Source organism: Myxine glutinosa, chromosome 4 (assembly GCF_964187855.1).
Source record: "Myxine glutinosa chromosome 4, kmMyxGlut1.1, whole genome shotgun sequence".
Classification (NCBI taxonomy): Eukaryota; Metazoa; Chordata; class Myxini; order Myxiniformes; family Myxinidae; genus Myxine; species Myxine glutinosa.
The window spans coordinates 25,363,878-25,391,822 of NC_136264.1; the positions used below are offsets into that span (position 1 = coordinate 25,363,878).

Consider the following 27,945-nt stretch of genomic DNA (forward strand, 5'->3'; position numbering starts at 1 on the left):
CGTGTCGAAGGCACGTGATATGTCGAGGGAGACAGCTCTAATTTCCTGTTTGGCATTGAGGACCTCCATCCATTGTTGAGACAGCAGAAGCAGCATGTCCAGAGTAGAGTGACCTGGTCTGAAACCAAATTGATGATCAGAGATCAAGCCATTGGAGAAGAGGAAAGATTTCATATCCGAAGCAATGATGGATTCCATGACTTTGCTGATAATTGGGAGAAGGCTGATTGGTCTGTAGTTGCTAGGATCTGTTTTTGCACCTTTTTTGTGCAAAGCGGTGATGTTGGCTGATTTCCAAGCAGATGGCAGTTGACCTTGAGCAAAAGAGAGGGTGAAGAGAACAGAGAGAGGGTGAGATAGAGCAGCAGAGCAGGATTTTAGGACCCGTGGGCTGATGCCGTCGGGTCCAGTTGCAGAATCAGAGTCGAGGGTTGACAGAAACTTTTCCACCTTGTCAGGAGGAAAGGACACGGAGTCCAGGAGCAGCAGGGTACGACTGGGTATGGTGGGTACAGAGAGGGATGGGTTTGGGACACAAGATTTAGAGGCAAACACAGAGTTGAGGCATTCAGCTTTTTCACGTGCGGAGTCAGCTGTGTAGCCGTTTGAGGTAAGGGAGGGGATGGAGGGGGAACAAACACCAGAAACGGATTTGACCAGACGCCACCAGGATTTGGAAGAGGGAGACAGATAAGAGAGTTCGGTCTTGAGAACGGAGAGATATTGTTTCCTGGCTCTCCTGAGGGTGGACACACACTTGTTTCGGGCTTTGTGAAAGGAAATGAGATTTCCTTCCGTTGGATTTGCTTTCCAGGAGACGAAGGCAAGTTGTTTCTGGGCAACAGCCTCACCACAAGATTCCGTGTACCATGGACGGGAGGAAGGGTATGACAACTGAAGACGAGATGTGATAAATCTGTGCATGAGAGAGAGCAATTTACTTTGGAAGAATTCCCAGGATGAGTTGATGTCAGAGGTGGTAGAGATGGGAGACCAGTCCAGATGATTGATGGCTGCTTGAAGACCGTGCCAGTTGGCCTGAGTGAAATGCCAGACTCGTCGACGCTGAGCAGGCTCCCTGAGGATGGTCAGAGAGATGTCCACTTTAACAAGGACATGATCAGATGATCCGATCGGAGCAGAAGAAGAGCAGCAGACATTTTCAGGGAAGTTAGTCATAACCAAGTCCAGAAGAGAAGATGTTCCGTTGACTGAGATCCGGGTCGGGAAATTGACAGATTGTGTCAGTCCCAGTGAGTCGCAGAAGTCCTTTGCTGAAGAGCCATGGCTGGTGAGAGAGGTACCCACACCCAGCCAACTGGCATGGTGACAATTGAAATCACCACATATGAGGAAGAGAGAGTTGGGATGAGTAGATAGAAGTTGGTCCATATCATCAGACAGCGAGATGTAGATGGAGTCATCACTGTTTGGTGGACGGTACAACACACATATGAACAAGAGGTGGGAGCGAAGGGGAAGCCGTAGCCAGAGGTATTCCTGGGGGTGAGGTGGAGAGAGTGCAGTGCAGGGCGAGTGAGGAAGAGAGTTTTTGATAAAGATAGCAACCCCGCCTCCAGGACGAGGCTCAGGTCTATCATACCGGAGGAGGGAGTAGCCCGGGAGAGATACTATGGAATCAGAGACATCATAAAGGAGGAAAGTTTCTGTTAAGCAGATCACGTCTGGTTTGACAGAAGCAACCTGTATGGAGAGATCAGTTAAGTTTGAACGAAGGCCCCGGATGTTTGAGGTCCATACCGTTAATGAAGAGGAAGGGGGAGCATCAGATACAGAACAGGGGGGAGGAGGGGTAGGGTAAGATGTGGAAGAGGTGGAAGAGATAGGGAGAGCTGTTGAAGGTGTGTCAGAGATTTCAGAATAGCTCGGAGAAAGGGAAGGATGGGGCGGACAAAAGGTTTGATGGTGATTGGGTGAGCCACAATGAGGTGTTATTTGAGGAGGGGGAAGAGCGAGGCAGAAGGTTGGGGGAGATGGAGGTGAGAGTTTGAAGGGGGAAGAAGCGGGGAGGACGCTTTGAGGAGGGGGAGTGAGAGGGGGGAAATTGAGAAGCAATGAGGGTGGGGAGATTTGAAGGGGAGGGGTGAGGGGGGAGTTTGGGAGGGAAGGGACAAGGGGAGGGATTTGAAAGGGATGGGATATGGGGGAGATTTGGAGGGGAGGGGTGAGGCAGGAGTCTAGGAGGGGAGGGGCGAGGGGGCGTCTTGGCGGGCAGGGGTGAGGGGGTAGTTTAGGAGGGAGGGGGCAAGGGGGGAGATTTGAAAGGGATGGGTGATGGGGAAGATTTGGAGGGGAGGGGTGATGGGGAAGATTTGGAGGGGAGGGGTTATGGGGAAGATTTGGAGGGGAGGGGTGAGATTGGATTTTTGAAAGTGTACGATTTATGGGAAACGAACATTTATTGCAAAATGAGTTTCTTGTGACCTTCGAGTTAAAAATACGTTTAAGGACGCTGGATGGAGGATGGAGTGCAGGAGAGTTTAGGGAATGTAGAAAAAAGGCACTATAGGAGATGGATATTTTTTTTGGGATGAATTGATTTGGTGAGCAAGTCGAAAGCAGCCTTTTAAAGAAGAAGAAGAAAAAGGTGTTATAAAATATGACGGAATACATAACTTGAGGGGAAAGTGTAAACATTGAAGGTTAATGAGTGAAAACTATCTGGGGAAATGGGGGAGAAACACGTGGTCGAAGAACGAACGAACGAATAAGAATGAATAAACGAATGAGAACAGAGAAGGGAATTTTTTTTTTTTTTTTTTTTCTTTTTTTTTGAGTTGAGATTTACACAAGGAAGTAGGCTATGGGTGAAAAGCCTGGGAATACAGAGAACGAAAGTTATTGGATCACAAACGACGGACCGCTGAGAGAAAAACAAAGCCTCAAGGTTGTACAGTGCACACTGTACAAGGCCTCAAGACACGACACGGCAAACAGACGATCAATTTATGAAAGATAAACACCGAGAAACAACCAAAGTTGCACACAATAACTTCACACCCCGAAAGATAAATACAGTTTCGACAAAATACAATTGTGAACAGACTTAACTTCGAAAAACGTGGAGACCGTGTGGAGCTTCGAAAATCCCTCCCACCGTCTCCGAATCTCGCGAGATCTTTATCACGAGAGTCATCAAGCCCTGCCAAGCCCTGCTTTGGAAACGATTCAACCCTTTTTCTTTGAAGGAAGAAAGGGCGGTAAAAGGGTAGGAAGAAGAAGAGCATCTCTTGGCAGTGCGGTAAAAAAAGGATCCTTGCTTGTGGTGTGAGCGGCTTCAGTGAGCTTGTTGGTGTGAGAGACTCGATTTATACGAAGTTTCTGAAAGATTCATTGTGCATGAAGGAGGTGGACAACAAGGAAAGGAGCGTATCTTGTGGAAAAAGGCGCTTCTTGGGTCTCTGAAAAACGCTACATGCTTCATGCTGTGAACGGGCTCAGTGAGTGCTACATGAAGGAGTCTACCTCGATGAACTTTGAGCTGAGGGATTTGCTGTGTTGCGTGAAGGAGGTTGACAAAAGGAAAATAATCAAAGGAGAAAGGAATCGCAGAGCGTGATGACTGGTCCATTTATGTTTATTCCTGCCAAGCCCTGCTCTGGCGAGTGTCGATCAACCTTTGTTCCCCCCAAGCCCCGCTCTGACGAGCGTCGATGAAATTGCCCTTCAAACAGGCCTGAACCCCATTTCATTCCCATACTCATATCCCGTTTTATTTGAATTCCCTTCTAATATTGTTTTTTTAAATTTGCTTCCCTTTCCCTTTCCCTGGGGTAGATAGAGGGTTAGTGTTTGTGATGTTGTGTCGGCCTTTCGTATCGGATGTATGTGGCATGTGTTAATTGTTTCAGTCTGTCATTATTCATTAATTAAGTCCATCGTCATATGTATATGATTTGCTTATTGTTTCGTTTTGCATTCTTTGATTGTATTTCATTTTGTTTGAGTGACATTTTTAGGATCTGGTTGCAAGCTCCCCTGAGTCGCACAGTGTGCCAGTCTAGACTCTAAACTCTAGAGCCTCTACTCCTTGCATTAAACCAAAAGTTCAAGCTTCCAAAAACCGCTCGGTCAGCTTGCGGGCCTCGGCCCGGCGGCTGGGGATAGGACCTAGGGTCGCTGACATTAGTCACCCTGTAACACACTTAGTCGGGAGTGACGCTTGGGACTCTGGTTCTCATCCCCATCACCCATAACAATATATATAGTCCCTTGCATGGGTGCATGAACCCTTTTTGTCTGCTCATTCGCCCCACACAAGTGGAGTGTGCAATCGATAATTTACTACACGCACTATATTGACGACCAGAGCACGAACCTTGATGGAGCCCGAACAAGTCTCGACAGAACATGTACTTAACTCGTACTACGTATGGCCGTAAGCCTGTAACCCAAAGGAACGGACCAGGAAAAGACTCTGTTTGCAACTATTCTGTGTTTGAAAAGACGGTGTCACTGAAGTTTGCCCACTACGGCTTAAGAATCTAGCTCGTCCGCCATGGCATGTTGATGCCCCCTTTTCAATTGATTACCGGGTTCACTGTAATGGCAGGGTTCGATCGTGGATTTTAATGTGAGGGGAATGGTCATTGTCAAACTGGGAGTTGATAAATCGGGTAAACTCAGGCTTATGGGATTCGACTCGGCTCTTAACTACTTCATCAGAGACATCTTGTATGTCCAGCTGCAAAGCCATGCCCTGCCCAGGCAAAATAGTGTCGGTGCTGCCGAAGCATTTTCTTGACAAGGGTTATACTGGGTGGTTTGTCATTGCCTTCCCAGCAGTAGTTAGGCCAGTGATTTGTAATTTGTTCATGGTGCCGGCGATAGCTCACATACTCTTCACGAAGGACACCGTGAAACCTTTAATGTCCACCAACTGATGCTGGTAGACAGGACGCCCAACTTTAGGTTCATCCGAGTTTTGCGTCCTATTTTTTTTATTATAATAAAATTATCTTTCTGAGGGTATTTTTTTTTTTAAGTCAAAAAGTCTTTTTAAGTATGATGTCTAAAAGTAATAATTCTCAGTTTTGGGAATTTGACTTTAATACCCTTAAATAAGACCATTTCATTTTTATACTTCCAACGTCTTTTAAAATGTTGCCTTCTCAAATTGAAGGCAACAGCGTCACAAGCTCAGATTGATATGTCAAACAGGTTAATCCAAAATAACTTTTGGACTCTCCTAGGTCGTTACCTCCATTTGTGTTGTACAGAAGGTGTAACGGAGTCCTCACAGGACTCAAAATATCCACCTAAATTTCGTATCAGAATCATGTTTCAAGGTCCTTGAAATGTTCTGCCTTTCTGTGCATCCCCAATGCCTCATGTGCATAATACGATTTGCGGTGAAGGACCGTCTCCTACTCTGCTCCAGTTTGTCGTTCTTTTCATCTTGAGCATAGCCCTTTAGTTTTTGGACCAAGGCGGCACCTGCTCAGCTTTTTGCTTCAGTGCAGAGCTCCGTCTCATAGTGAGGTTGAGATCTTCTTCATAATGTCGTTGAGATCTCTTCAAGTGTCGTACCTCAAACTTTGCCACAGTCTCAGTAACCACCCGTTCCATTGCAAAATTTGTGATGAAGACACAAAATTCCACTGAACACATTATTTAGGTATTTATGTCACAAATTATTAAAGTAGTTATAGTGGTGCATGAGATATTCTAATTTTGTTAATAGTAACAAAAGCCTTCCTTTTATTTGGAAGCCCTTGCTTTTGATTAAACCTTCCCTGCATATCTCTGTTTCAGCCTCTTAACGCAACGCGCATCAGTGTTGCCAGCATTGAGCATCGCATCAGAGAACTGAGCAAAACCCCGGTCAATGCGGACAAGCAAAAGCAAGGATTCTGGGAGGAATTTGAGGTAAAAAAAATATATATATATATTTGTGTCCCACCTACTTCTGGACGAGATCTCGAGTCAGAGTTTTGTTGTGTCTGTTGGTTTTACTCGACCCAAACAGGAATGACATTGGAATTTTGTCCACCAAAAGCTGAGGAATACATTTTGTTGTTCCTTTTCAACGTTCAAGTCATGCAAGTGATAAAGCACTTGCTGAGGCTTAAATGTGCAGAGGTGGAACTATTCCTCAAACCTGTCCCGTGCCGTGAAAAATTGTATCGTTCAGGCATTCTGTGCATTTTATGCCATTTCATGATAACATAGGTTTGAGGCAAAGCATTGGGAGGAGGGGGGTTGAATCTTGGCATGTCCAGTGCAAAGTTCTTAATCTACAAATATTTGCTCAAGATTCACTTGCATTTCTTTATTTGTAGATTCCGCATGCACTTTATATCAGGTCTGTGTTTCTTGATGCAGACGATTCAGCACCAGGAATGCAAGCTGCTGTACAGCCGAAAAGAAGGGCAGCGTCTGGAGAACAAGGCCAAGAACCGCTACCGTAACATCTTGCCGTGTAGGTCGGCGGTCGTCGTGTCCTTTTTTTTTTTTTTACATTCATTGCTTTTATTTGCCATGCACTGCGATGTATGAAGTTTTTAAAGTTTTGTTGTGATCGTACCAATTTGGGGCAGCATTTGTTTTCAAATTATGAAAACGAAAACTTAAAACAGCCATGAAGTTGCTTTATAACCGGGAATTTAAAAAGAAGAATATTTCCTCCTTCCTTTATGTAAAGTCCGTGATTTTCCAGCAAACGTTTATTTTTGATTGTTTACAACGGTTAGGCTATTTTGAGCATTGTTTTTCTTGGTTCTACCGATCGACTGGTTTTGCCTCTTGCGCCACGAAGTATTTGTAATATGTCTGGAATTGCTGTTGAATTACTTCTCCTTGTGCATGAGATAGCTCGAATCCATGTGGTGGGCTTCCTCTGCAGCCTCTGCTCACTTTGAGATGCATTATCATATGCTCTGTTTGTTATACTGCATGGCCCTGTGTGGTGATCACTTGCTATGCAGTGTCACACATTTCTGTCTTGTGCTGATTTGGCTGTGATTTGACATTCCTGTCTCATTGATTGGGCTGGAAATGGAAATTGTTTTCCACAAGCATCAAAAACCTAATGTGTATTCATCGACAAGAGATTAATTGACGTATGTGGGAACATCACATGCCCAGACCAGGAATCAAACCCAGGTCCTCTGGTGAACCATACCGTACCAGTGCTCTGCCATCTGGGCGACCCTGACCAGCGAGTGACCCGGAAGCAGTGACGGAAAGAGAGTGGCAATTCTATGTGTGGGGAAAATTGCATACTCGGTCAGGGTCGCCCAGATAGCTCAGATGGCAGAGCACTGGTACGGCTTACCAGAGGACCTTAGTTTGATTCCCGGTCTTGGCATGTAATTTTCCCACATATATACATTTCATTATTTATAATCCTGTTCATTTATTTTATCGACATGAGACTTAGGAAAATGTTTGTGTTGGTGTCTGTGTGTCGGTGTGTTGATGGTGGGGGTTTTTTTGCCTGAGGGGGAGGGGGGGGGAGGAGTGGGCGGTGGGTGTATGTTTTGGGTTGTTTCCTTTTTTGTGTTGGGGATGGGAGGGTCTTTTTGTTTGTTACCTCCACCACTGAAGTTTATTGGAGGTTGTTTTAACCTCTGTCTATCTATCTGTCTGTTTGTTTGTCTGTGAACAGGATATATCAAAAAGTTGTGGACGGATTTGGACAAAATTTGGTGGAGAGGTTAGGTGTGACAACGACGAAATGATTTTATTTTGGTGAAGAACCGGATTCAGATACTAGAATTTAAAAAAAGTTATTTTTCACCATTGAGAGCCTGGTGTTGGCTTAGCGGTTAGGGTGCCGGCTTGGGATCCTAGGATCCTGGGTTCGAATCCCGGTCGATCGCTGAATTAATGCCAGGGGGGTTGACTCAGCCTGTCATCCTTCCGAGGTCGGCAAATTGAGTACCAGCTTGCTGGGATGAATGATCCCGGTGTATACCCCGGTTTACAATAGGTACACCGTATCCCGCATCGCCGTATACCCCGGCGACCAAGGGTTGGCGTCAGGAAGGGCATCCGGCCATAAAAAACATTGCCTCAAACAGGGAACCATGATTGTCATGGGGCCCGCAAGGCTAACCCCCGCTCTAGCGGGGAAAATGGCCTTAAAACGATCATTCATATATATTTATTGAGAGATTGGGCCAAAACGCATATATAGAATGATATGTCAAAAGGATATGTACGGATTTGGATGAAACTTGGTGGACAGGTTGGTGTGAGACAAGGAAGAATCGATTAGATTTTGGTTGAGGTCCGAATCCAGATCCATCCCATCAGTGGGATACAAAACATAAACTGTTCAGCCTGGTTGAGGTATAAGTTCTACCATCTGCCGTTCTTGTTTTTGTTTGTTTTTGTGGTTTGCTTGTTTCCTTTAGTTTCTTTCATTTTTTAAATTTACTTTGCAGTTGATCACTCACGTGTAGTTTTGAAGGACGTGGATGCGACTGAACCTGGGAGTGATTACATCAATGCAAACATTATTACGGTCAGTGAAAAGACTTTTTATTTGAGGGTCTTGGCTTGTTGAGGAGGTGGGCAGTCGTTATTCACTCCCTTAATATTTAAAAAATGAACACTCATGTGCTGTTGATGTGAGCTAACCAATCGTAGATTTATCTCAGAAGGATCCGCAGTTGTGAAACTGACCACACATTACCATGAAACACCTTTGTAAATTACATCCGATTATTTTTGCATGAAACTTTTGGGTTCACAAAGTATTTTCTCTTTCAATTGCAATGACCTGCACAACTGTTGACTTGAATCTGCGGTAGTTGAATGGATTTCCTGACATTTGGAGGTAGTGCATTCTGGAAGGCAGTGTTTGGTACTTTCTATGCCTCAACAATTATTCCATGAAACATCGCCATCACATCGTGTTTATTTGGAAATCTACATTGTAGTTGACCACGGTTTACATTGAAATGATATGTTTCCTGGGCAAAGTCGTTTTTGCCAAGCAAATGCAAGGCAACCATAAACTGAAGGCCGGTGTCTTCCAGATCGGCCTACCACTTAGCCATCGCCGACAGGTCCTAATGGTCTCTGTCTTATTCCGCCGACATTCATCATCTTATTCCCACACTCAAACCCACACTGGACATCATCTTATTCGGCCGACAGGTCCTAATGGTTTCTGTCTTATTCCGCCTCCTCTCTGGTCTTGCACCCTATGCCCTCTCCATGGTTTGTCGCCGTCCCCCACCCCCCTATACACCACCCCCTCCCAGGTGTCTGCAGGAGGCACGCAGTCCACCAGCGATCCCCTCCTAGTGAAACTGCCAAGATCCAGAAACACTGCTCACCTCCACTCATTTATTCCTCTTTTTTCCCTATCTGTGGAAACGGCTTCCATACTCTTCGGGCTCATTGTTCCCTCCAAGTCTTTGAGATGGCTGTTCATCGCCATCTCAAGTCATCTCCCATCCAAAACCATTGTCTTTTCTGCACCCGTTAAACCACCCCCACCCCTCCCAAAAGGTTTCTTTTGTATCAATCTCGTCCATTCCTTGCGTTCTTCCCTACCCCTCATCATTACCCACATCCCTTATTTGTACATCTCCATCTATTTTCTACCTCCATCCCTGCTATTGGCGTTTCCCCCTTCTCCTCCTACTGTTCCTTTTGTTATGTTGCGTCCTGATCCGTTCTGAGTTCTTGTTCTTCCACAAGCTTTGACTATGTACACGAAAATAAATCTCAGCTGAAGCTCAAAAGCCTGAGACTTCTTGCCTAGCTTCATGAGGAAGGCCCGTGGCAGTGAGACCAGTGTGCGGTTAGTGTTGAGACATTTCTTCTTCAAGTTCCTAAGAGCAATCTCCTGCTCCCTCTATTTCTGTATTCTCTTGTCTCAACCCCCCCCCCCCCCAACTCCTCTCTCCCCAAAAAATTCCATTTATAAACTGTTCCAGACTAGTACTTTTAAAAATTTCATGTATCTGCTTTCATGCACCTGAACTTCACGAAAATTTCATTTCATGAGGAAAAAGTTGTTTCTTGGGTTTGTTGATCTGGAGAAAGCATTCGATAGGGTTCCACACGAAGTAGTGACATGGGCATTGAGGAAGTTAGGAGTGGAGGAATGGTTGATCAGAGTAGTGATGGCAATGTACAAAAGAGCGCGCACAGCTGTAAGGACGAAGGACGGGAACAGTGGTGAGTTTGAGGTGAAGATGGGAGTGCATCAGGGGTCGGTACTAAGTCCACCACTATTTGTAGCTGTGATGGAGGTGCTGGCTCGGAACGTAAAGGAGGGTTTACCGTGGGAGTTGTTGCATGCAGATGATCTGGTGTTGATTGCAGAAAGTATTGATTGCAGAAATAAAGCAGAAAGGACTGAAGGAGAAGATGAACAAGTGGAAGGAATGTATGGAGACAAAAGGTCTGAAGGTGAATATCGGAAAGACGAAGGTGATGGCAAGTGGTAAAGCATATGGTGAGGTGGACAGAACTGGGAAGTGGCCGTGTGCTGTGCGCAGGAAGGGTGTCGGAGTGAACTCCATTCAATGTACAATGTGCGCTGCGTGGGTTCATCAAAAATGTAGTGGTTTGAGAGGGTCATTAACCAGTGTGGCAGCTACATTCAAGTGTAAGGTATGCACAGAGGGAGCTGCAGATGGAGGAAATGTTGAGTTGGATCTTGGAGATGGCGCGAAGCTGGAAGGTGTGAAAACATTTTGCTACCTAGAAGCCATGCTGAATGGAGAAGGTGGATCAGACTCGGCAACGGTTGCGAGAGTGAGATGTGCATGGAAGAAGTTTCGGGAACTGAGTGGCGTGCTGACGAGGAGGGGAGTGTCGTTGAAGCTGAAGGGAAAGGTGTATGCTGCATGTGTGAGATGTGTTATGATTTATGGGAGCGAGACATGGGTAATGAACGTTGAGCAGCAACGAAGGCTGGAAAGGGTGGAAATGCGAATGGTTCAGTGGATGTGTGGAGTATTGTTGAGAGAGAGGAAGACAAATGATGAATTGCGAAAGATGATGGGAATAGAGCCTGTGATGGATGCTGTGAAGAGAAACAGGTTGAGATGGTTTGGTCATGTGTTGAGGAAGGATGAAAGTGACTGGTTGAGAAGAGTGATGGAAACGAATGTAGAAGGAAGTAGAGGACGGGGAAGACCGAGAAAGACTTGGCTAAAGGTGGTGGAAGAAGAAATGCGGGCAAGGGGGTTAACAAAGGGAGATTCAGAAAATAGGGCAAAATGGAGAAGATTGTCATGGGGACCGCAAGGCTAACCGCGGCTCTAGCAGGGAAAATGGCCTTAAAATCCATGTTGTACCAGACTGTAGTGCATGAAATTTGTTTGGCTCCAAGTTCTCGATGTATTTTTGCTCTTTTGTGTTCATGAACATGTACCTAGTTAGGTTTTTTTTAACGAAAGCACAAACTTTGGTTCTTTGACATGACATTCACTTCTGTATGAACTGACAGGTGGAGAAACTAGATGGCTGGGCACCAGGTGTCCCCCCAAAGCACTACATAGCAACCCAGGGTTGCCTGCCGACCACAGTGTCCGATTTTTGGCGAATGGTGCATCAGGAGAATTCTCGCATCATCGTCATGGCAACCAAGGAGCTGGAAAGAGGCAAGGTGGGACAAGCTTGCACTCTTTTGACCCCTCACCTTCGCATCAGCTATTTTATACGATGTTGGGACATAAAATGTGTTGAAAGCTTTTTACAACGATTGTCCTACAAATTATTAATTTTTATGCATCAAATCTCTGAGGTCGAGCAGAGTTGAACCGGGTAGCACTTGGATGGGAGGCCTCTTTGATAAGCCTGGTGTTTGCTAAAATATGTCAGGATAGTTCAATAGTCAAGGTGGGACATGACATTGTTAAAATAGGTATGTAAAGCCAGCTATTCTATTCTGGTTTTTTTTTTTTTTTTAAATGTTGAAGTCTCCAGGCATGGACTGTATCACCTTCATCGAGGCCAGGCCTTAAATAAAAGAGAAGAAAAGTGTATGATGAAAAGTGTATGATGTTTGTTTGCGAGAAAGAGAGGTTGAAGCTAGGCCCGGTAGCTATAGCTTGAGTGAGACAGTGAGTAAGACCAGCAATCCTGACACGGAGAGTGTAAGATGGTTCTGGGCACCACTTTAACGCTCCTAAGTCAGGACGGTAGTACCACCCTGGGCGGTTGCTGTCTACAACCTAATGTTTGCATTCAGGATGTGGATGTTGTCCATTTTAAGCTCTCTTGAAATGAGTAGGCCATTGTGTGATGGTACTCTGACTCGATTCCTTACCTAGAGAATAAAAAAAAGTCAGAAGTTAATGGTTTATTGATGTTATTCTGGATTAAATTGATGGAAGAATAGGGTTAATACTGTTATGTGGAAAAGGGGGGTGGGCGGGAGGTTGAGGGGGGAGGATCCATAGCTAGATTGGACTGTTCTACTCATACTGTTCCTGTTTGTTAGAAAAAGTCAATCATTATTCCCGTGCCAAAAAGGTTCACCCAAGGCAGCTCAATGATTAAAGACCTGAACCCTGTATCATACTCTGGCTGGAAAGTTGTTGTTTTTACTAGACCGACTAGACCGTCCTCAGCAGGTGAAGGTGAATGGTAGTTTGCAGCAGTGTAGTGCTAATTTTGGGTGTTTATTATTTTGGGTGCATGAAAGCATACAACGCTCAATAACTCAACTAATCATGAATGTGAGTATTTATTATTATTATTATTAATTTTAACTGTTGTGGAGCTGTGCTCCACCTCTGATGGAGTGTTGTGCCGAAGCACCACTCCGGTGCGCTCCTGCTGAACTACACCCCTGGTAGTTTATCAAAGTTATCAATCTTGAATACTGGTGCTCCACAAGGTTGTGTATTATCACCTCTACGGTTCAGTCTGTGCACCAATGGATGTGTGTGAGGCTCTCAAAGAAGTGTTTCTTTATTAAGTATGCAGACGATACCGCCATTGTTGGTTGTGTTTCTGACCAATCATCCTTCGATGAGATTGATACATTGAATAAGTAGTGTGTGGACTGTTTCGCTCTCAATGTGCACAAAACTAAAGAAACGATTTTGGATTTTATAAAAGGTCCCAATCATGAACCTGTAACCATAAATGGTGACAAGGTGGGAATTATTTACAAATGCAAGAACCTGGGCAATATTATTGATAACAAGGTAACGTTTGATGAAAATACCAATGCTGTGTGCAAGAAATCAATGTAAATATTGTATCTTCTCAGGAAGTTGAATTAATTTGGTGTTCGCTCGCTCGTGATGCGGATGTTGACTAATTTCTTGCTGATCAGTGTTTTGTCATTTAATTTGGTTTATTGGTATAGTTATCTAAATGTGCGGCAACGTCCAGATTAAGAAAGGTCATTATTAGTCCCCTACCGGTGTACACCGGAGGGGACTATAGGTTTGCACTCCGTCCCTCCGTCTGTCAGTCTGTCCGTCTGTCAGTCCGTCATGCAAAGAACAGTTTTCCGGATTTTTTAGTCCCCTACCGGTGTACGCCAGAGGGGACTATAGGTTTGCACTCCGTCCCTCTGTCAGTCTGTCAGTCTGTCAGTCCGTCACGCAAAGAACAGTTTTCCGGACTTTTTTTGTAAACGCTTAATGCTAATGATTTCAAACTTGGTACATGGTTTCCTCATGATAGGTTGCAGATCAGGTTCGAACTTCATTACGTTTCGATCATCTTTGACAAAGTTATGGCACTTTTAACTTTGGTAATTTCCCCAACAGTTTTCCGGACGACAGACTGCCGGTAGGGGACATGTATTGCAGCGCAATACTCAGAATGCTTGCTACAATGGCATTTAAAGTGGGTGGGCCTTAAATCTGCATGGAGTCTTTGCACTGCCTTCAGAAAGTATTCACACCCCTTGACTTTTTTCACATTTTGTTGTGGTAGTGCCTGAATTTAAAATGGGTTAAATTGAGATTTTTTTGGTGATCTACACATAATAAATACCCCATCAGCAACGGGTGGCAATCTGATGGCTACTGTTTTTACCTCCGCCACCAAAGGTGGATGGAGGTTATGTTTTCACCCCTGTCTGTGTCTGTCTTTCTGTTTGTCTGTCTGTCCATTTGTGAACAAGATATATCAAAATGTTGTGGACAGATTCGGACGAAATTTGGCAGAGATGTAGCGTATGTGACAAGGACGAAATGATTAGATTTTGGTGAACATCCGGATTTGGATCCGGCTACTAGAATTTTTTAAAGTGACTCTTCACCAATGGGAGATGGGGACAAAAACGATATACGTATAGCAGGATATCTCAAAGTTGTGGACGGATTTGGACGAAACTTGGTGGAGAGGTTGGGTGTGTGACGAGGAAGAATTGATTCAATTTTGGTGAAGAATGTTTCTACATTATATAAATTCTGTATTGTGATTTTCTGGTCTACTCTGAGAAACAAAACGTAAACTGTTCACCAGGCGGAGGAGGTATGCTCTCTACTGAGTGCCGTTCTAGTTTGGGACATTGATTGAGGGCGTGGGAGATCATGACACTGATGACCTCCCAAGAGAATTGAGAATGTTAATGGAGATTATTTTGCTCGTGAACTGTGGTGGTTGAGAGAATTCATGAAGTACTTTTGGCGACCATTGAGCCAGAGTGCTACTTCTACAGGACAATTATCATCTCACACAGCTCAGTTTGTAGTCCTGAACGACCAACTGTAGCTGCTTCCCTACTACTCACCAGTTTTGGCTTCCTTGGACTTCTACCTGATCGGCACGTTGAGGGAAGAATTTCACAATAAGTTTTGATGGTGGTGATGTGATTGTGGCAGTTGTTTTTGGACAAGCACAACAAAACCGAAAAAAGTGCACGGCCTCGGTGCAGCAGTGCTGGACCAAGTGCATTGAACTCAAGGACTACGTTGAAAATGAAATAGACAATTAGAAGGAAATGATGTGCTAGAATGTGCCAGAAACTTTCTTAAGCCCTCAGAGTATCGATATATCCAAGTTATTTTTTCTTATTTTTTGTCGATTACGTCACAGAATTTCTGTGACCATGATGCACTGATGCAGGCCCAAATGGGATCTTCCAAATGGAAAACAGCTGACTTTATTATTCTCTTATAAGGATCCTTCTGTATTTCCCAATGATGCAGCACCACCTGCTGTTTGGTATAATTTCAGGGTAGAATCTATGACCAGTTATTGTGATAATTGCAACAGATAACAGGATAAGAGGTTATTTTGTGCACATTATGAAGCCCTTTTACACACGTGCATTTCTTCTGACCCACAGAACAAGTGTGCACATTACTGGCCGAACATGGGGATAACGCAAACCCACGGACGCCTGTCGGTCACAAACCTTGAGGAGTCCCAAGCCTTTGATTACGTCGTGAGAGAGTTGGAACTGCGTCACGAGGATGAGGTACGGTTGTTCCTTGTCAACTGGTACTTTAAAAACCACTCTTGTCAATGTTAAACACCAATGATGTCCCATGGGCAGCCTAGTTATTACCCTGCGCCCGTGAAGCGAAAGGCAGGGTTAAGCATTCGGGTCCACCCGTACGACGTACGTACGTACGTACGTACGTGCGTGTCTGCATTTTAAAAATTCATTTTCTCGGCAACCGTTGGTCTGATTGACATGAAATTTTCACCATGGGAGGGACTCCTGTAGAATACTTCAGTGAATATTATGACATCACATGTCACGTGGTACGGGCGCCATCTTGGAAAAAACAAAAAACTTTGCACCTCTATATCTCAAAAACCGCTGCGCAGAAATAATTGGGACAGGTCTCATTGCAAAGAACTCTCCATGCGGAATAACATATGTGAATGATGATGTCATAGGTGCCGCCGTTATGACGTCATAATTCGACAAGTGAAAAACTTTACCTGATCAGGATGAAATTTCTTGAGCATCTTCTCGGTATAAATTGATGCAGAAATAAAATTATAATGACGTCGTCGGTCACGTAGTTCTGACGCCATATTGTTTTGAGTGAATAACCACTAAAATCCAATTTTCTCCAAAACGACTGAACAGATCGAGGCCAAACTTTGCAGGCAGAATCGCATACCCATGACAAACAAAAAAGTCAGCGAGAATGACGTCATGCGTCACATGGTTTCGGAGTTATGGTGTTTTTAAGCATAAACTTTTAAAACCAAGTCCTGCCTCATTTGTGATCCTATCGAGGGGAAACTTCACAGATGTGTTCAGCATATCAGTCTACTAAAATCACCTTTTGGAATTTGCGATAGGTCACGTGGTTTGGCAGATATAAATAATTAAACGAAAGTATTAAAAAATTATAACTCTTGAACCGCTTCATTGATCGACTTGAATCTTTATATTGTAGTTGAGGTAATGAAGTGTAACATGTGTGCAAAATTTCAAGATGATTGGATGTACAGTCTGGAAGGTAGAAGTTGTTATTGCGTGAAGAAGAAGAGTCTTCTCGAGTGGGCATGGAATTAATCATCACACTGCAAATGACGAGCAGGCAAAGTACGGAGCGACCTCACGGGGTCATTTTGACCTCAAATAAAATTCTGATTTCAGATTTGTCAATCACTGAGGTATATTAACACACGACCAAAACAGATTTGGTGATATTCCAACGATTTTTTAATGAAAATATAACATTTATGTTTGCATTTCAGTAAAGTAAAGTGTGTGCCGTGTCGGCATTTAAAAAATTTAAACGTGGCTGCTCATTGTAAATAACTCTATATGGGGAATAGGTGTTGTTAAAGATGACGTCATTGGTGCCATAATTACGACGTCATCATTCGACAGGGACAACGCTTAGTCTAATCAGTTTGAAATTTATTGAGCATGATCTATGCAACAATTATTTAGAGAATATAAATTTATGATGTCATCGCTCACGTGGTCTGGCAGCCATATTGGATCAAAAAAAAAGAAACGTTCAAAAATAGAAGAGTTGGCTCACACCAAGTTGACTGCGCAGGGTAAGTATTCTATGAATACTATCTAGTTCACCTGAATCGTCCGCTATTCTGTATCAATGTGTTACTTGAAAAATCGAAGATTTTTACTTGCGAAAATCAAAGATTTTTGAAGTACATTGGTTGTTCTTGTGCGTTATTCTGTGTGTTTGTCTGTCTGTCTGTATGTCAGTCACCTACAGGTCACAATTTTCAACTGATCTACACGAAACTTCACCAAATGTTAGAGCTGGTCATAAGTAAGAAGCCTATTGTTTTTGGGGTCAAAAGGTCAAAATGTCCTCACCGGTCGCAGTCAACGTGTGGCCCGAAATGGAAATCTCCACTTTCGGTTCAGGCTGGAGTTCCTCAAGGTAGTGTTCTGGGCTCTGTACTTTTTCTTGTCTTCATCAATGATCTCCCAGACTCTCTGGAAAATCCTCTATCTTTTTGCTGATGACTCCATTCTCTGCTGCTCCATATCTCAACCCTCAGATCGGCAGTCTGCAGCCTCCTCACTCTCTGCAGACCTGGACAAAATCACAAACTGGTCAAACAAGTGGAACATGTCTTTCAATCCTGAAGAATCTCACACTATCACTATCTCTCTCCGAAAGGACCGTCTGGCAAACCCTCTTGTCTACTTTCTTAACAATCCTCTTGAGGATGTTCCCTGCCCTCAAACTCTGGGTCTCACTATCAGTCATGATCTTTCTTGGGGAAACCACATGTCAACATTGCTCTACAAAGCCAGCCGCCGACTAGGCGTCCTCCATCGTGAAAAGTCCTTCCTTGGCATACCTGAACTCTTATCCACGTATAAGGCCTTCATCCGCAGCTTGAGGGAGTACTGCTCTCCCCTCTGGGCTGCTCCCCTGCCTCACAACTTGCTCAGCTTGACGCCGTGGAAACCAAGGCCTTCAAGATCATTGGAATCTCCCACGATGGAGCTGAGTCTATGGGCTTATCACATCGCCATCGCAGACAGGTCAGTGGTCTCTCTGTCTTCTATGGTCTCCTTTCTGTCCCTGCACCCTTTGGCCTTCATTTTGTCACACTGATTTACTGCAATTTATGGAAATAATAGGTTGTAGCTGAGTTGCACTATGGTAATCCAGATAATTTTAATGGTTTATGAAGCATATTCAGTAACAATGGAATAATGATCGGGTTGGCATTGATTTGACTCGCATTAGGTGGTCACATCCCACATATAAATATTGATGATACAGCAGTTCCCCAAATCTTGCAATGAAATATGCTACGATACAAAATAATTAGATTATTTCTGCAAATTTATAGTAATTTTAATCTTCTTGCATATGGCTTGACGAATAGTAACTCATAAATCCAAGTGCAAGTTTAACAGCCAAATAATGGCTTTGGTTTTCACTGCATTGACTGCTCCAATGCCCCCACTCGGTTTTGGATACTCAGCGGGTTAACTATATTGTCCACGATTTGGTGAGGGTTCCTGCGGTGGCATGCTGTACTTGCCTTGATTGTTTTCATTCATGCAGTTGGTGAGCCAGCCGAACATGGGGTGGGCAAATCCGGTTTAATAGAGACCATTGTTTCCAGGGTAGATCAAAATCAGGAGGCTCCTCTGACAGGTCAGGAATTAGGTATTTCTTTGGGATGAATATGAATGAATGAATGATCGTTTTAAGGCCATTTTCCCCGCTAGAGCGGGGGTTAGCCTTGCGGGCCCCATGACAATCATGGTTCCCTGTTTGAGGCAATGTTTTTTTTTTTATGGCCGGATGCCCTTCCTGACGCCAACCCTTGGTCACGCTCTTACGATGCGCAGGGATACGGTGTACACACCGTGATCATTCATCCCAGCAAGCTGGTACTCAATTTGCCGACCTCGGAAGGATGACAGGCTGAGTCAACCCCCCTGGCGTTAATTCAGCGATCGACCGGGATTCGAACCCAGGATCCTAGGATCCCAAGCCGGCACCCTAACCGCTAAGCCAACACCAGGCTCATCTTTGGGATGTTGGTATATTTTTTCTGCCCCACTACTGATCTTAGACGTCAAATCCCAAGTCACTAAGGCTCCTGACTGTGCTCCAGATTGGCTTGTGTGATTTGAGACTGGAGGTACGTACATTTTGTGGGTCATCGTGGAGGGGTAGTATTCTGTCTGTATTGTGCATGGACACCGGGTGAAGGAATATTTGAGAGCACAGGCAGCCAAGGTCGGTTTGTTTAGGATCCAGGTGTATAGTCCATATGCCACTTACTGGAGCGTAAAGTGCCCGCTTCTTTTGGGTCATAAGTAGGTTGACCACATGAAGGTTGTCATCTTCCACCCAGTACGTTTTGGTAAATCATCGACTGCACAATCTTCCGAAAGACAGTTTGGTTCCGAAAAACAGTTCCGAAAGAACATTTTACACAATGCCTTTGGGGGAAAGAGATGTGTACTTGTGCAAGGGGACACAAGGTAGAGAAGAGTTTAAATAACTGGATACAACAACAACAACAACAACAGGCATTTAAAAGGCCATTTTCCCTGCAAGAGCGGGGGTTAGCCTTGCGGTCCCCATGACAATCTTCTCCAAATTGTCATGGTTCTATTTTTGAGGCAATGTTTTTATGGCCGGATGCCCTTCCTGACGCCAACCCTTTGAGTCGCCTCTTACGACACGCAGGGATACGGTGTACCTATTCTAAACCGGGGTACACACCGGTAAATAACACACATAACACCGCATAACATAACACATATGTGTGTAACACACACATAAATAACTGGATATCAGATGTATTTCTTTATTTCTTTGTGGGGGGGGGGGGGGGGGGGGTTCCTCAATTTACCGTATTCCAGGAGTTTTCCAGTACCTTTTAATACAAATGTTTTATGGAACAAGTGACATTGGAATAAACCATAAGAATGAAAGCTTGTTTGTTTTCTGTTATTCCATTGAATATTTTAGTAACTAGAAACCCACTCCCTTTGGGAGCAGCCTAGGGGAAGGGTTGAGGGGATAGTGGGGGATGTGGGGCAAATATATTTTGGGCCATGGCTAATAATCCCCCCTGTCTGCAGCAGGGGTTAGTGGACGACTTGCACTGTGGCCACGTGTTTTTTTGTCATATTTGAAAATTTGTAAGTCATATTTGTAAGAACAATTCATTGGAATTACACATCTAACATATTTCCTCTTTCCTCTTTGTTATGCAGCACATGGCTCCAGGTAGCATAATTTGCTGTGGGTACAGCTGTACTGCTGATGCTGTACTCTCTAGGATCGAGCAATAATTTTTTTTAAATTTCTTCATGGTGCCGCCGTTAGCTCTTCTACTCTTCGCGAAGAACAACTTGGGATCTTTAATGTCCACCAACTAATCCTGGCAGATGGGATTCCCAGTTTAACATCCATCCGAGGGGCCTAACACCCGACCTGCGAAACACCAAGATGACAGTTTATAGTTGGGCCGAGATTCAAACCCAGAGTAAACAGGGTTCAGAGGCGAGTGTGCGTACCTTTAGGCTATCCTGCAAGCCGTGTACACTGCTTGTTACACTACATCAAACAAACGCTTCAAGGAGATGTACTTTAAGTCCATTTGTGTTTCCCAGCCCGGATCTGGAGCCAAGGTATGGCAGTATCAATACCAGGCATGGCCGGATCATGGAGTGCCCGGGGAGCCGGGAGGCCTGTTGGGTTTCCTTGAGGAGGTGAAGAAAAGAGAGGAGAGCATCCCTGAAGCTGGCCCAATGGTTGTTCACTGCAGGTGGGAGATCTAATTGATTGCAATTGTGGCTTTGAGCAAGTGATGAGAGATAACTGTTCTTGATGAGGAAGAATACCTGGTTAGGCTTTAATAAAAAATAAAATAAAAAAAGGTTCAGAGGTTAAAAGGGTTCAAAGCCTGGTTAGGCTTTAATGAAATGTAAAAAAAGGTTAAACTCTAAAGATGAATCTGTCTCTCTGTTAGAATTGTTACTTTAACTTTAACTTTACAGGAAATGAAATTGTCAAGATTGGAGATTGATGTTCCTTTTTTTTTTTTGCCTTCATTAGCACAGGTATTGGAAGAACAGGAACCGTCATTATCATTGATATCTTGTTGGAGCTTATTCGACACAAAGGTAATTTAATGCACACACTGCCATCAAACATTGTATAGTTTTCAGGATGTGGAATGAATGTGCTCCATCTGTTATTCCCTCTCCATTGCCATTCCGATCACACAAGCTCAAGCGTGATGAGAGATAGCATTTGCTGTCTATTTGACCTGTACAACTCCATTATTCAACGCATTTTATCTAAAGCAAAATGGATTCTCAGTGACCTTAACCAATTAGGCTCTGCCCCCTTAGTGAGTTTGGCGCTTTGTTTGCACACGCAGGGCTAGAGTGTGAAATTGATATCCCAAAAAGTATCCAGCTTGTGCGCAGTCAGCGCTCGGGAATGGTGCAGACCGAGGCACAATACAAGTTTGTGTACCGCGCTTTGCTGCACTATGTGGAGACGCTGCAGAAGAGACTGCATGAGGAACAGGTACGCATTCTAGTCCTATATATGCACGCTCCGGGTTTAGAAGTGAATTGCTGTGGTTGCCACCTTAACTGCAGGGTTCGCACAGTCCTTGAAACTCCTTAAAATTCCCGGAAAAATGAAAAAGCATTTTCCAGTACTGTAAAGTCCTAAAAAAACTTGTCCAAGTCCTTTAAACTCCTGGGAAATCTAAACAATTGTGGAAATATAAATAATCTGCCAGACTCCTTGTCGGAATTGTTAATTCCACCCACCTCTGTAAGAGAACATTACCAATTATAACCTCTTCCAGGAATTAACCCATTAAAGCTGCGCCAAAATGGTTTTTCATGTGCAAAATTTGCAATGATGGGTCACCACACGAAACGCGCTTTTGCTGAATAGTTTAGAAGACAACACAGGACGACGATAACAGAGAGTCCCTGGACAAAAGTTAGATGTCCACGAAAACAGGCAGATAAATAAATAAATATTGCACACTTCTGATACACCGAAAACGAACATACAGGAAATAAAATCTAATAAAAATGGCCATGAACACACAATAAAGGGTGCCCTGCAAGGCCTTTTAAAAGATACCGTACCAGGGATCGAAAATGCTCTACCATGAGCATGTCTTCGGCCCACAGCTGCAGCACCCAGCAGAGGGACGAAGCATCCAGCAGGCGAAGAGATAGTGAACAAAGTGAAGCAGCACAAAGTTGTAGGGCTGCCAAGGATGTCAGCTTGCTGTTTGTGGAGTGGAGAAAAGAAAGAACCACCTTTAGAGGTCATTTTTCCCCGCAGAGCAGGGGTTGGCCTTTTTCAGGCACCGTGGTCCCCTTTTTGAAGCAATGTTTTACGGCCGGGTGCCCTTCCTGCCACCAAACCTGTTAGTCACCTCTTGCGACACACAGGGAATTACCAGTGAACTGGTACTCAATTTGCCGACCTCAGAAGCATGACAGGCTGAGTCAACCCCCCTGGCGTTAATTGGAGCGATCGACCGGGATTCAAACCCAGGATCTTAGGATCCCAAGCTGGCACCCTAACCGCTAAGCCAACACCAGGCTTGTTTGTGGAGTGGAGAACGTGCGGAATAGTTTTACGACATGACGTCAGGTCGTGCATACATGGTGCAAGTGCTTATGGAAAAGTCCCGATTAAAATTGTGCAAATATAAATAATCTGCCAGGAATTAATTCTGCTTGTCTCTTTAAAGGCACAAGAGACACGTTACCAATTTCAGGGATTTACCATTAAAGCGACGCCAAAATGGTTTCTCAGTCTGGACCCTTGGTGGTGGTGCCTGGCCTGGCCCCTAGCCTGGTGTTGGGCTAGCGGCTAGGGTGCCAGCTTAGGATCCCAGGATCCTGGGTTCGAATCCCGGTCGATCGCTGAATTAACGCCAGGGAGGTTGACTCAGCCTGTCATCCTTCCGAGGTCGGCTAATTGAGTACCAGTTCACTGGTAATTCCCTGCTTGTCGTAAAAGGCGACAAAAAGGGTTGGTGGCAGGAAGGGCATCCGGCCGTAAAACATTGCTTCAAAAAGGGGACCAAAAAACAACAACAACCACGGTCCCCGAAAAAGGCCAACCCCCGCTGTGCGGGGAAAAATGGCCTCTAAATGTGGTTTTTTTATTTTTTATTTTTTTAGTCTGGACCCTTGGACCCTGATGACGCACCCTCCAGAGCTAATCCTAATCCCCCCTGTTGACATGGTCCTAATTTATTATGCTAAGTTATTCCTAAATTAATTCCCTCTAATGTTATTCTATTATCTGCCCCTACTTGTGTGTTAATGGCCTCTGGCGTTTATACATTCAGACCAAAAATATTTGATGACCAAGATTTCAACTTTACACATATAATTGTAAATCAGTGGTGCTGCTGCATCATGCATGTAAGTGGTAACTGAGACATGCAGCACGTAAAGTACTGTCTGTGGCGCGTAGATTAGTATCTGGTTTTCAGTACAGTATCTGGGAAAAGTTTCAGATACCTCTCCTCATTTGGCTGGCAGTCTTTCATTTCAGAAGAGCACATAACAGTTTCTACAATGCCGATTTTTGTTTTAGTACAGACAAACGTTTAGCAGCTTCAAGCAACAGCCGTAACCATAACGTAAAGACGTCATCAGGAAACTTGACAAATAGAACCTTTGTTGGTATACGCGGAAATAATAAAATGAGAAATATATTAACCAATGAAAACCAAGAATCAAAAGTTAAATTGTGGGTTGAAAGCTTGGGTGGCTAAAGAGGAAAAATAGAGGACATAAAGGCACCCAGTGTCGTTTCAAAGAGGGCAAAAGACAAAGGAGCAGAAAACTGAACTGTCCTCCATAAAAGCGGACAAATGGCCACTCCATTCATGACGCATGCGTTTATAAGTGAAGGGAAACTTACCCGCCCGTGGAAAACAAGGGTTTACTACAGTCTGAATATCCATGTACAGGTAGTGGACAAAGAAATGGAAACACCTGGGTTAATGAGGGACATCAAGCAATGGCTTCCCCACAGGTGTGGCCCTTGTGTTAATTAAGCAAATAACATCCCAGCATGCTTAGGGTCATGTTTAAAAATGCTGCACTGGCCTGGTTGACTATACCTATGGCGAGCATGGCTGCAAGAGGAGACCCCCCCAACGCCCCCATCCACAGAGCACATGTGTTCGCAAGATGATTTGATGAGCATGATACTGAGTTATCCATAAGTCATGGCCTTCTCAGTCACTAGATCTGAATCCATTTGAGCATTTATGGGATATTCTGGAACGATGCCTGAGACAGCGTTTTCCACCTCCATCAAACAGGTGTGAGTTGATTGACTTTCTCGCAGAAGAATTGTGCCACATTCCTCCTGCAGAATTCCAGACGCTGGTGGACTCTGTCCACGGCACAAGTTGGCACATACAGGCCGTACCGGCCACACGTGGTGGCCCAACGCCTTATTAAGTGACTTTACATTGGTGTTTCCAATTTTTATGTCCACTACCTGTATGCATTGTGTGTATGTCTGAACATCATAGAAAAAACAGGGCTGAGCCAATCTTCTCCAGATTTTGCATACGTGTTATCCAGGGGCAGGTCATAGGCACAATCCCATCCCCCTGCAACCAAACAAGGTTTCATTCTTATTCTTTTGTAACTTGTTACATAAACCATTTGTATGAAAAGGTCCTGGAAAACTCCTGGAAATTTGGTCTTCCATGGCTGTGCGAACCCTATCGAGGAACTGCTGCATGTTGAGAAAAGCTTTAATAATCCATCATTTTTGAAGATGCATTTTATATTTACATCCACCACCGAAGGTGGACCAAGGTTATGTTTTCACCCCTTTCAAAAAGTTATGGACGGATTCGGACGAAACTTGGTGGACAAGGTTGGATGTGTGACAAGGACAAATTCTTTCGGTTTCGGTCAAGATCCGTATCCGAGAATTTAAAAGTTTTTATTTTTATTTTTAAAGTGATTGTTCACCTTGGAGAGATGGACCCAAAAACGATATATACCATCATATCTCAAAAAGTTGTGCTCAGATTATGACAGAACTTGGTGGATGAGTAGGGTAGGTGACAAGAATGAGCCGATTATATTTTGGCTAAGGTCCAAATCCAGGTCTGGCCTATCAGTGGGATGCAAAATGTAAACTGCAGGAAACGCTGGACTGAACCGATTGTTCCAAACCCTTACAGAAAAGCAAGATGAAAGGAAGAGAGTACACGAACATCAAGTATTCTGTGGAGGTGGCGAGAGGTGAGGCCATCTGCCCCAGCACGCCTGCTCCCTGTGAAGGCGCCGAAAGCTGAACCAGGCCGTGACCTGTTCTTGTACAGCATAATTTATTGACCAGCCATGCCGATGTGCAAACTCGAGTCGCTCAATGCTTTCAACGGGTTTGCTCAAGAGAAATGCTTCTAAGCTCGGCCTGCACGCCATCACTCGCTGTGCTTTACCCGAATTGTATTTTTGTAAAGTTTTTTTTTTTTAATGCTTTCAAAGCAAACGTACAGAATAGTATAGTGCACATATGAAATAAATTGTGGCGAACCGGGTTTTTGTTTGACACCTTTCTTATTCTTGTGAAGATTGCACGGCAGCGAAGGTTGTGCTGGCAAAATCTGCTCGGAGATGCAAGGCCGGTTTCACCCACCGTCTTTGGTATTACTTTTTATTTTCATTTTACTGTATGTCAGTTGAGATGGTTTTCGGTTTCCGCTTTGTGTTTTTGCCATTACCCTTGCCATATGAAAACCAAACACTGCCTCACCTTGAACACTTCAACATGACCTCACTATACGGAGCTATTGCTCCCAAAGCAAATATGGCTCTGTGATAAGTTGAGGATAGATTTATCTTTCGAGATTGATCTCTGTAAATGCGTATTTAATTTGTAAGAGGGGCCAGAAGGGTTATTTCTATTTCGTAGGTAATTCAACTTTCAACGAAATTTTGGAATGTACTTTGGAGATGCTTCTGACAATTTTGAAAACAACGTCCTTGGGCTGTGCCGAGACTCTACAAATGCTCGAGTTGCCCAGCAACGGAGATATTTCATTGGCCTGGTTCACATTAACTTCCAAGGACTGCGTGAGCCAGAGAGTCAGGAAGATTAAAACAAAAGTGTTGGCCAAAACATGGCTTGGGGACGAGACTGAAGAGAAAGAAAATGAAGGGCAAATTGGATAGTAGAGGAGGAAGACATTACATTTCAGCCAAGGAAGGAGATCACGAACTGGAGGCCACCCCTCTCTCCCTCATCTTCATAATCTCTTCTCTCCCAGTAGTAATAATAATAATGTTCTTGTTGTTTGCAAACCAGGTATTTGTGCACGGCCTTTCTCTGGGGCGTAATTATCAATGAGGCCTCCGCATTTTTACTGTTCAGAAATCCAAGCTCTTGCTAGTGTGGGAGGATGGGGTTTTGCAATCGCTTCTGTGTCTTTGTCTGATAGCTTCTTTTTTTTTTTACCATTTAAGCTTTTATCATCAGATTTTCAATAAACCTTTCCTATGAGACTATGGAGAAAATAACCAAACATGGGGTCTAAATGTGAAAGGGCTTTGCGTCTCTACATGACTAGAGCATCCCCATGCACTGTCCCCTACACCAAGTGATGCCATTGAGATTCAAATGGGACTGGAAGTAGAGGGGATGGCCAGCTTAATGTCTGTATACATGATTCATGTTCCGTAATGCTGACTATTAAAAAATGATGGGTTTATTCGCGCGTTGTTCTGTTGGAAATTCATTTTGAGGCCATACACGTCGGACATGAGTACGCACTATTGACTTGGTCCTTGCTATCAAGCCAATCGGCATCATGGATATAATAATTTCACCCGATAAACTATACACGTTCCAAAACAATTAAGCACCAAAAGTTAAGGTTTGCATTGTTTTTATGGTCACTTCAAATTCCGGTTGAAGAGGACCAGCTCCATGATCCCACACTTCCCATAAACAAATGTCGGTGGAAGCTAAAGTTGTTGTAAAACAATGACAACATGGCTGTTTGAAGTGTGATGTGGATGTCTGACATGACCTTTGACGCCGAAATCTAATCAGTTCATATTTTCATCATAACAAAGTACCTATATACTTGTACCAAGTTTGGTCAAAATCCCATCACTGGTTCACAAGGTAGCACAGTAACAATTTTTACCTGATGGGAACTCTGACCTTTGACCTCTTGCCCCTATAATCTAATCCGTTTATCTTTCCATCATTATACATATTTGTACCAAATTTGACTTGGTTGCCTTCAGCTGTTCTTAAGTTATTGTGGTTACGAAAACCTATTAGACTCTGACCTTTGACCTCCTGACCCCAAAAGCCAATCAGTTCACCTTTGCCTCATAATACATACTTGTACCAACGTTGGTCGAAATACCATTATTTACAGGAGTCCCATAATTTACAGGATCGCTCAGGTAACGATAAATGTCACTTTACCTGTCGGAAGTCTGATTTGCTGATTGGGGGTTTTTTCCCCTCAAAAACCATAATTTGAATACGCATAACGAAGAAATTTCCTGATTGTGTCCCTTTAAACATATGAACACCACACCACATTTTACAGAAGAGTGATTTGGTTGTCTGATTTTGTAGTTGCTATCAAGGGAAGCGCAAAGCGGCCTTTATATGGTGCGGTTTCTCTGCATGAAACTGTGACTGAAAATACTATTATGTCGGGGGGTAAAGGAATATCTAGAGCCAGGTAGATCTGTATAGGTCGGTATTCGACTGTCGCGATAGGGAATCAACCTTGTAATAAGTTCTATGTTTTTAGGCGGTTTGTCGGGGTAAGAGTATACCTGTGAACATACAAGGATGTTCCTGTGTTAAATAGTTGTAGGGAATAAGGTAACACCCCTGTGTGTCAGACCTGGTAATCATTCCTTTGTCCCTTATGGCAACGCACACATATAAACACTTAGATAGGCCCTTTAGTGCAACATTAAATAGTTCCCTTCCCTTACAATGACCTTGGAAGAAGACCGGCAGGAAGCCAGATCGAGGCACTGCAGGATGG

The 27,945-nt window shown here is 44.0% G+C and overlaps 1 protein-coding gene across 2 annotated transcripts in view; it reads left to right on the top strand.

Annotated features, from left to right (window-relative positions):
• LOC137424507 (tyrosine-protein phosphatase non-receptor type 11) overlaps nt 1-26,634 on the top strand; it is a 41,176-nt gene extending 14,542 nt beyond the window's left edge. For both annotated transcript variants that reach the window (XM_068112027.2, XM_068112026.2), the window contains 9 exons: nt 5,776-5,889; nt 6,346-6,442; nt 8,412-8,491; nt 11,441-11,599; nt 15,251-15,382; nt 20,507-20,661; nt 20,952-21,019; nt 21,280-21,431; nt 25,105-26,634. In XM_068112027.2, coding sequence (XP_067968128.1) covers nt 5,776-5,889; nt 6,346-6,442; nt 8,412-8,491; nt 11,441-11,599; nt 15,251-15,382; nt 20,507-20,661; nt 20,952-21,019; nt 21,280-21,431; nt 25,105-25,218 — 1,071 coding nt within the window. In that variant the 3' untranslated portion in view covers nt 25,219-26,634. The remainder of the gene's footprint in view (nt 1-5,775; nt 5,890-6,345; nt 6,443-8,411; nt 8,492-11,440; nt 11,600-15,250; nt 15,383-20,506; nt 20,662-20,951; nt 21,020-21,279; nt 21,432-25,104) is intronic.
• The last annotated feature ends 1,311 nt before the right edge of the window (nt 26,635-27,945 follow it).